Source organism: Macrobrachium rosenbergii, chromosome 10 (assembly GCF_040412425.1).
Source record: "Macrobrachium rosenbergii isolate ZJJX-2024 chromosome 10, ASM4041242v1, whole genome shotgun sequence".
Taxonomy (NCBI): domain Eukaryota; kingdom Metazoa; phylum Arthropoda; class Malacostraca; order Decapoda; family Palaemonidae; genus Macrobrachium; species Macrobrachium rosenbergii.
Window position 1 is genome coordinate 30,712,553 of NC_089750.1, and position 10,000 is coordinate 30,722,552.

At 34.8% G+C, this 10,000-nt stretch overlaps 1 protein-coding gene across 1 annotated transcript in view; it reads right to left on the reverse strand.

The window, feature by feature from the left end:
* The window catches only part of HBS1 (translation elongation factor EF-1alpha (GTPase) HBS1), a gene marked incomplete at its 5' end in the record, with an annotated part of 255,149 nt that overhangs the window by 78,395 nt on the left and 166,754 nt on the right, over positions 1 to 10,000 (reverse strand). Inside the window, one exon of the mRNA XM_067109557.1 lies at positions 6,081 to 6,314. Within this exon, the coding sequence (XP_066965658.1) occupies positions 6,081 to 6,314 (234 nt within the window). The remainder of the gene's footprint in view (positions 1 to 6,080; positions 6,315 to 10,000) is intronic.

The following is a 10,000-nucleotide window of genomic DNA, read 5'->3' on the forward strand; positions in this document are numbered from 1 at the left end:
TATTAATATCTTTTCAAAGATTAATACAGTAATAAGATAATAGTTTAATGTATATTTGATGTAGGATGATATTTTTAAGTATACTTTGGTGTCTGAACTTTCAAGATGGGCAGTTATATGCATTATTAGATGGGGGTTCTAAGTATTTGGAGATTTTAAGTATTCGCAGGGGGGGTCTGGAATGCATCCCCCACAAATACAGGGGGTTTACTGTATGTATATGTATATGTATGTATAGTATATATATATATATATATATATATATATATATATATAATATAATTATATACCATAAATATTTATAATTTATGTATATACAGGCAGTCCCTGGTTTACGACGGGTCCGGCATACAATGTTCTGAGGTTACGACACTTTTCAAATATATTCATCAGAAATTATTTCCCGGTTTACGACGCATCTTCCAGGGTTACGACACGTCGTACGCCAATCCGACGAAAGAAATATGGCTCCAAAACGGCAGAATAATCAAAATTTGGAGTTTTTTTTATTTTGTCCATTATTATTCCAATCACCATCAAAATGTTATATTCTCTGTCTTTTATGGAATGTTCTTAAGGGTTTTACGTGTTTGTAGCCCGTAGTTCATTGATGCTGAGATCAAAACTATTTATGATATTGCTTTGAAACTTAAATACCCAAGGACCCTTGTAGATATAGCATGGGAATGAGCTGGGAAAGCATTTTATTTTACTAATAACAAACTTGAATTCAGTAAGCATAATATTCTCAAATTACCATATGATGAAAGGTTTTTACAAATTCTTAAAATTTTAAAGCTTTTCAACATAAATGTTATTTTCAGTAATTTTAATGTTAGGAGTTTAGTGATAAAAAATTCTCCTAAAGATGTTTCTGGCTGCATCTATGAAATTCCTTGAAAAAAATATGATAAAATATATTATGGACAAACTGGAAAGTCACTTTCACAACGAATCAAACAACACCAATATTCTGTGAGAACTGGCCCAATATCGTATGCATTATTTGTACATAAGAGATTTAGATCATCCTATCAATTGGAGTAAAGCAAGACCTTTAGTCCCGTGCAATGACACAGTTAAAAGGAATATCATCAAATCTTGTTTTATTAAGTCAAATAATGAAAGTGTTCTAAATTTAATTCTTGGTTTATTTAAACTTGATGCCTTCATAATTAAAAAAGTTGTTGATAAATATATGCAAAATCAATGTTCAATTTTATACATGTTTCTGCAATGTGAATGGGTAAGATTCCGTTTGCCTTATGGTTAAGTATATATTTGGATTAGTTTGTGACCGCATGATCCCGGATTTGCCGTGGATTAACCTTTTGTTTTTTACCCCCCGGCAATTAACTCTTTCATGCCCAAATGACGTAGTGGTACGTAAAATTACCCTACTCCCCTTCCTACCCGACTGACGTAACCACTACGTAAAATTTACCTAAATTTTTCGTACATGTGTTAGGAGTAAATTTTTTTTTATTCGGACAGTTAGGATAAAGCATACCTTGGACCGTGTAACTCTGGCATCAATACGCCAGCCAGGCAGTTCCTGTGCTGCGCATGCACAAATCCCTGGCATAGTAAGTTTCTCACAATGAAATCAGCTGATCCTACCCACGCTTCTCTCTTGTATCTTACATTTTTTTTTTTTTACATTTTTATAAAATGTGGGATTACATTATTGGAAACACTGTTTCATACCCTCTTTTTCTATAAATTTTTTGGTTCCTGTACTGCCCATGCACAAATCCCTGGCATACTAAATTTCTCACAATGAAATCAGCTGATCCTACCCACGCCTCTCTCTCGTATCTTACTTTTTTTTTAATATTTTTTATAAAATGTGGGATCTGTATGTGGGATTACATTATTGGAAACACTGTTTCGTACCCTCTTTTTCTATAAATTTTTTTTACCAACTGTGCTTATTCGTTTTTCACTCTTTTATATGTCGATATTTAGAGAATTTTGTGGGCTTTCTCATAAAAAACAACTCATTCGCCTCACTGTTATAGTTTTTGAGCTACGAACAATAATGTTGACAACGGTAAAATTTTTTTTTGTTTTGATAAACTTATAACGTCAAAATGAAACTGTTGACTTTACCAAAACCATTTTTCTTGACTCTCACTGTATTCCTCAACCTTTATTCTACATTTTTGTATATTTACAAAGTAATTCCTATGAAAAATGACCGAGATAGAGCTCTTCAAAAAAAAAAAAACTTTCTAGTGCTAATTCTCACTGTATGTCGGGCAGCGCGTTCTGTTTCTTACCCTCTTTTCTATCAATTTTTTCACCAACTGTACTTATTTGTTTTTCATTATTTTATATATCGATATTTAGAGAATTTTGTTGGCTTTCTCATAAAAAAATATATTTGCCTGACTTTCATAGTTTTTGGGCTATGAACGAAAATGTAAAAGTTTTTTTTTTTTGTTAAATAACTCAAGTTTTTTCGTATTTAGAGGGCTGGGACTCTTATTCTGACTATTCCACCATAAAATATAAGCGTTGAGAAAAAAAGGACAGCAAAATGAACGCTGTTGGCATAAAAGTTCTATTTTTGCTGAATTTTCTAAATAATTACTTTTTCGCACTGTAGAGCACTCCCAGGCACCTTGGATCTCTGGTAGGCACGGCGCTCAAACTATACAGATGCGAAAGTGTTAACCATCTGGTATTCAAGGTTATACATGTTTTTGGATTTTGTAAGCCTAGACTTTACTATTCCTTATTGTTTAGTCTTAGGTTCAGTATGTGACAGCTCGATCCCGGATTATCCTGGATTAACCTTCTGTTTATTACCCTTTGACAACTGACCATCTGGTATTCTTGTTCTTTTTGTTCACTTTGTAACCTTTATATCTGTGTCTCATTCATGCCCTGACGATGCGTTAATAAACGTGACAGTGCTTGGTACTGAACTTCTGCCTGTCATTTTCCTGTGGGATTCGCTTATACACTGAAGTCACGTGCATCTACTGTGATTTTTAGCACATATATATATATATATATATATATATATATATATATATATATATATATATATATATATATATATATATATATATATATATATTATATATATACAGTGAACCCCCGTATTCGCGTTGTCAACGTTCATGGACTCACGCATTCGCGATGGTTTCTCTATGGAACATCTAGCCATCATTCGCGGAAAATTCACTGATTCGGTATTTTTCACTGAGAAATATTCACTAATTACTGTACTTTCATATAATTTTCATGAATAAATGCACTTTTTGTGATAAAACTATTAAAATATTCAGGTATAAGCATTTTTACAGGGTTTTTCTGTGTTTAAGCTATCAAAATGGGCAGTTCTAAGTGTTTTTAGAGGGTTTTAAGCATTTGGATTTGACCCATTCGCTGGGTGTGGGACGCATCCCCCGCGAATACGGAGGGTTCACTGTGTGTGTGTGTATATATATATATATATATATATATATATATATACAGGTATTCCCCTACTTAAGATGGGGTTAGGTTCCAAAAAAACCATTGTTTGTTGAAAAAATCGTAACTCGAATATGGCCTAGCCTACACTAGGGTAATCAGTACCATCTATACATATATGGTAGCCTAGCCTACACTACACAGTATACTTTATACATATATGGTATAGTAATTATTAGTGTCAGCTAATTCTGCAGGTTCAATGCAGATTGACATGATAAGTCAGTATAAAGAGAAATTGAATAACAAACAAGGCCTAGCCTGCACTTTCGTATATCATATACGGTAGCCTAGCCTAAATTATACTGTATTCTATTTTCACATAACACCATATTATACAAACATCAAAATAACGAATGTGCATCTTTTCCATGGATCTTTTTAAAAGCTATGCTTTACTACACTGTATCCAATCGTAAATATTCTTATATTGCTTTTGCATTATAAATTCCGATCATAGCGATCAAATGTTTTGGTTTGGGAATCGATCACGCGGTCTTTATTTCGCCGCATTTAACTTGGTTCAGAGGGCATTTCTTGCTTCTAGTTAGCATAAATGAATCTCTAGATACTTTATTTATAAGGGACATATATATTTTTCGTTATACGAAGTGTTTTTAAGTCGAAATATAACTTAAATATGTCTCGTTGTGAAATTAATTTAGCCATTTCTTTCGTTAATAGATGACGTTGGCGGCTGGCCGTTTGTTTTGTGTAAAAAAAAAAAAAAATCAAGATTCCGTTCGCTATTTTCTCTTGATTTCATCATCATACTACGAGCTTTTCATATTTATCTTTTATCGGCGTGAAAACAGCAGTAATATGTGTTCTTTCATGCCCAGTAGTTTTGATGGAAATACTTTCCAATTTTATTTGCTGTCGAGTTTCATCCATGTTGCCAATGCACGATAATTTATAGTCATTAGCAGCTTGAAAATTCTTTTCTCAGTTTCAACTACAACTTGCAGCTTAAATTTACTGTAGCAGTATATTTCCTTGCCGATCTTTTCTCCGAAGCGGATAAGGGTAGTGTAAAAACATATCAGTACTTAATGTCATTTTTAACATTACTACGATAATTGTTTAACCGTACGATGGTTGAAATACAAGCAAAACAGTTGTTATCTGATTCGGTTATTTGCAAAACAACAGTCTCGTTTGGTTGTTTATGGCTGTGCGCATTTTTGCAAGAGTATAAGGTTACTAACAATACTTTTATCATTCTCTTACTTTTTTAACTAGAAGATGGAATAAAGAGATGGAGAAAAAGAAGTTGGTCTCTCTTGCTGCCTGATTCTACGGCAACTGTAGTGTACGCTGTTGCCTGTGCCCGCTCGAAATTTAAAAATATTTTCTAAATATTGTTGTAAACTCGAATTATCGTCACTCGTGCACTACCTGTATTTACAAATGCACACAAATTGCAAATGAACACTGACCTATTTTAACTTCCGACACAACGAGAGCAAGTGAGGTCAGCTCATTGAATTAATGTACCTATTCCAGCCCTCGGCCCAACGTATCGTACACCGTACGCTGCCTGATTGTATGTTGTTGCCTGAGCCAATCACCCGCGAAATTTAAAAATAAGTATTTTCAAAATATTGTCGTATCGATATTAATTGCTAACCCCATCATCGTAATTATTGTAATTCGAATTATTGTAAGTCGCATATATAATTATCGATATATATATATATATATATATATATATATATATATATATATATATATATATATATATATATATATATATATATATATATATATATATATATATATATATATATATATATATATATATATATATATATATATATATATATATATATATATATATATATATATATATATATATATATATATATATATATATATATATATATATATATATATATATATATATATATATATATATTATTACCAGATACATATATATATATATATATATACATACATACTGATTAATTTTACCAGATACATATTAATTTCTCCATATGCCCTCTTAATTTCTCCATATGTAGTTGTAATAGCCACAATATGCCCTCTTAATTTCTCCAATGCTTCGCAGTTTATTGGATACAATTGTCACTATAAAGCCTAAGATCCATGAGCAAGAAACTGAAGTGGTTGAGATGTCCGGTAGTGAGTTTGCTTCCCACACCCGGACATCTCAACCACTTAAATTTCTTGCTCTTGGATCTTAAGGCTTTGTAGTGACAAGCGTACCCAAAAAAGCGCAAAGAATTCGAGAAGTTAATTACACATATTATATATATTATATATATATATATATATATATATATATATATATATATATATATATATATATATATATATATAAATAATCCAGTTAAATATAAATCAATTTACTCCAATTACATGGAAAAATAATCATATGCACATAAATGGGAAAAAGCAATTGAAGATCTAAATATGATTCATGAATAGTTAATGGAAATGGTAAATACAGAGAGAATTGCTTCAGCAGTAAAAGAGATCTTTTAAGGCCCATGGATACACATGCTTTCTTACAGATATACATTTTGCTTGAAAATGGATAAATATAAACACAACATAATGATTTTACTAACCAATGGCTTGAATGAGTGTGGGACCACTGTACCATGCACAAAGCTTCTCATCTGTACATGGCTTAACCAAATTTTCTCCAGTAAGACCAGAGCATGGAACATAGGAAACATCTATATCCTTAAAACCAATAGTTTTCAAAAACTGACGTAAACTTGACTTCACTTCTACGAAGCGATCTTGATTCCAATCAACTGTATCCAATTTATTAACTGCTACAACTAATTGTGAAACACCTGGAAAAAAGAAAAATTAAAGACATTAGAAAATATTACCATAGCATCTGAGTACTTGCAAAACTGTTCTTATGCAATTTTACTGATAAATAAAAAAAGTACTTAATAATCTATTTTTTATTACAGACCCATTACTTTTACATATACTTCTCAGACATGTGCACAAGTCCAAGACACCAAAACTTAGAATAGAAGAATTCCTATTCCTTGCATATTGGTCTGTGTGCAGGAAAGTCAATTCCCTATGAACTGCTCACATTAACTTTACTATTTCTTATGTATTAAGAGCAGTTGCAACAAAATAGTAACAATGGGACCCATTGATAAGCACTTAGGGTAAAAGTATTGGTTTTGTATTGAAAAAAAAATCAATCTTCTATAAAAAATTACTTCCTGTAAAAAAATTTACAATATCTCACTACAAAACTATTTCCTTTACCTATGTGGAAGGGAACTGAACTTCTGGCATGAAAGAATGGGCCTGAAGGAACTATCAGAAGCTCTATGTAAAGAAAGGAGGATCCATAACGCCTGGAATACATAGGGGTCCAGTAATGGAGCCGAGTTCTGTTATGTTTAACATAGGAGTGATTTATGAAATTTAGGCTATTAAAGTCCACCCATAAAATCATAATAGTGCTAGGGCGTACTTCATAAACAACACACAGATAAAGTACATCGCCCTATCTCTGTGGCTGGATGAGGGTTACTGCATCATGAGTGGGTGCAGCTAAAGAAGTTAGCTCACATAAGTTTTAGTGTGTGCCAGTTTAATGATGGGTCCATGACGGGGAGAGGAAGGAAGTTGGCTAATTTTATGAGGAGGAAGAAGATGGAGTTTTGTGTGTTCAGGAAACATGATGGAGAGGAAATAAAACCAAGGAGCTTGGTGATGGATACAAGGTATTTTAAATGGAACATATGCACAAGGCAGAAATGGAGTTGGTATAGTTCAGAAAGGGGAACTGAAGAATGCAGTGACAGAGGTTCATAGGATGAATGACCAAATCATGAGATTGTAGATATGCTGTGGAAGAGAAGTGCATATGAACCACAAGTGGGCTGCACAGAGGAAGAGAACTCCTGGAGTAAAATGGATGGAGTGATGTAGGAGCTGGAGAAGCATGAGAGGGTTGTGGTGAGGGCAAATTGGAATGGCCACAAGGGAGGTGAAAAATGATATAATTAGATGGTGAAAAATGACAATTAGATGTGCGAATGGAGGTTATGAGATAGGAGAGAGTATAGTGGACTTTGCCATGGCATCTGACATGACAACAGTAAACACATTTTTCAAAGATACACCTAATTACCTATAGGAGTGGTGGTAGATGCTCTCAAATAGATTACTTTCTTTACAGAAGGGAAAGGCTATTGTAAGTCAAAAGCTGCAAAGTTATCCCAGGTGACCATGTAGCCCCCAACACAGACTTTTATGTATGGACTTGCTGCTGAAAAGCAGGAGGAAAACCAAAATAAAAGGAGTAACAAAAATCAATTGGAACAGATTATTAAAGGATGGTGTTAAGAGAAGAGAGTTTAAAAAGGTGTTGGAGGAAACTGATCTAGAAATTGAAAATGTTCTGGAATGTGGAAACATAATGCAGCAGTAATTGGGAAGTATGGAAAGGAAGTACTTGGGGAAAACATCTGGGATGGTATGGGAGGAAAAGGAGAGCTGATGGTGGGATGAAGACATACAGAAGCCAGTGAGAAAGAAGAAGGCAAAGAAGAGATGGGAAGAATCACAGTTAGGGGAGGACAGGAACAGGCTTACAGAGAAAAACAAAAAAGGTAAAAGAAGGTGGTAGCTCAAGCTAAGGCAAGGGCATATGATGACATATATACAGAACTGGGAACAAGGGAAAGGCTGAAGATGCTGAAACTATTACTGGCCAGAAACGCAAACACCAAAGATATCACACATATCAAGCAAACTGAAGATTGAAATTGTATTGTACTCTGAAAGGAAAGAAGACATCTTGAAAAGATGGAAAGAGTATTTTGAACAACTGCTGAATGAAGAAAATGAAAGACTCATAATAGATGGATAACTGAACATAGGAGTGGTAATAGGTTCCTCTAGGCAAGAGGTGCTAAGTGCCTTGAAAAGATGAAGAATAGGAAGGCGACAGGACCAGACTTGATCCCAGTTGAAGTATAGAAGGCATTAGGGGATGAAGGAGTGAAAATCCTTTACATTCTGATGGAAAAGATTTCAGACCAAGAGAGGATACCAGAGGATTGGAGGGAAAGCATTTTGATACCAATCTTCGAAGGCAAGGGAGATGTTCAAGAATGTGGTAACTATAGAGGTTTTACACTGATGTCCCTCATCTTGAAGATATTAGAAAGAATGAGAGAAGTCAGACTAAGAGAGGAAGTAGAAACTGGGAGAGAACAGCACGGATTTATGAAAGGAATTGGAACAACAGATAGTGTGTTTTGTCTGAGACAGCTAATGGAGAAATTCCAAGAAACGCAAAGGGACCTATGACAGAGTCTGAGATAGGAAATATGGAGGAGTGTGAGAGAGAAGATGGTCCTAGAGAAGTATGTACGGATGACTCAGGAGAGGTATTGGAACGGTGGAGGAGAGACTGAAGGATTTGAGGTGAGGGATGGATTACACCAAGGGTCAGCCCTTAGCCCATTTATTTTCAACATTGTGATGGATGGCACAACAGGGGCGGTAAGACAGTGCCATGGAGCATATTATATGCAGATAACATTGTGCTGTGTGCAAAGAGGTGGGAGGTTCTAGAGGGGAAGTTGTAGAGGAGCACTGGAGGATAGAAGAACGAGGATGTGTAGGTCAAAGACAGAATATATGTGCACCACCACTGAGGGGGATGGCAGGGAGAGTATAAGGTTAAATGGAGAATAAATAAGTACACAAGCTCAAATACTCAAGAATCTAGAAGGTTGGAACAATCAGAGAGCTGCCTCCAGAGTCCTTTCTGACAAGAGTGCCACTAAGACTGAAGGGAAAGTTCCACAAGGGCATGGTAAGACCAGTTATGCTGTAAGGTACAAAAACGGCAAGTACAACAAGGACAGAGGAGAGGAAACCGGATGCAGCAAAGATGAGAATGTTAAGATGGGTGTCTGGTGTAACAAGGGAGGATAGGATTAGGAATAAAGGTGGTTGAAATATCAAAGAAAGTGCAGGAGGATGACCATATTGGAAGACATGCTATGCTATGCTATGGAGATGGAAGAAGAAGAAGAAGATGATATTCAAGCCAAGCACTGGGGCACTTTTGGCTATTCAGTGCTAAGACAGTGAAAAGGAGCTAGAGTGAGTGAACAGCATGAAAAGAAGATCCAGAAAATAAATTAGATGGGAAAAGAACCCATAGTTATACTAAGAAGTAACAGTTAGAGAGGTTAGACAGCAAGACTGAAAAAAAAGGAAACAGGAATGAAGGTTAAGTAAAAGGCTAAAAAGTAGCTGCAGCTGGGGTCAAAGGAACACTGAAAACTGCTTTCAGTAATGCCCACAGTGCATCAAGAGAGGTACACTGACAGTATATGTACTACCCCAAATGGAAATGAAAGGTTGCTGATACAAATGAGGTATAGTGCATTTTCCCATCCTAGTAAGATGTACTGGCAAGTGACCCCTGAATCTACCTCCAATAGGTAATGTTATAAAGATGATATAGATTATTCCCAAACACAAC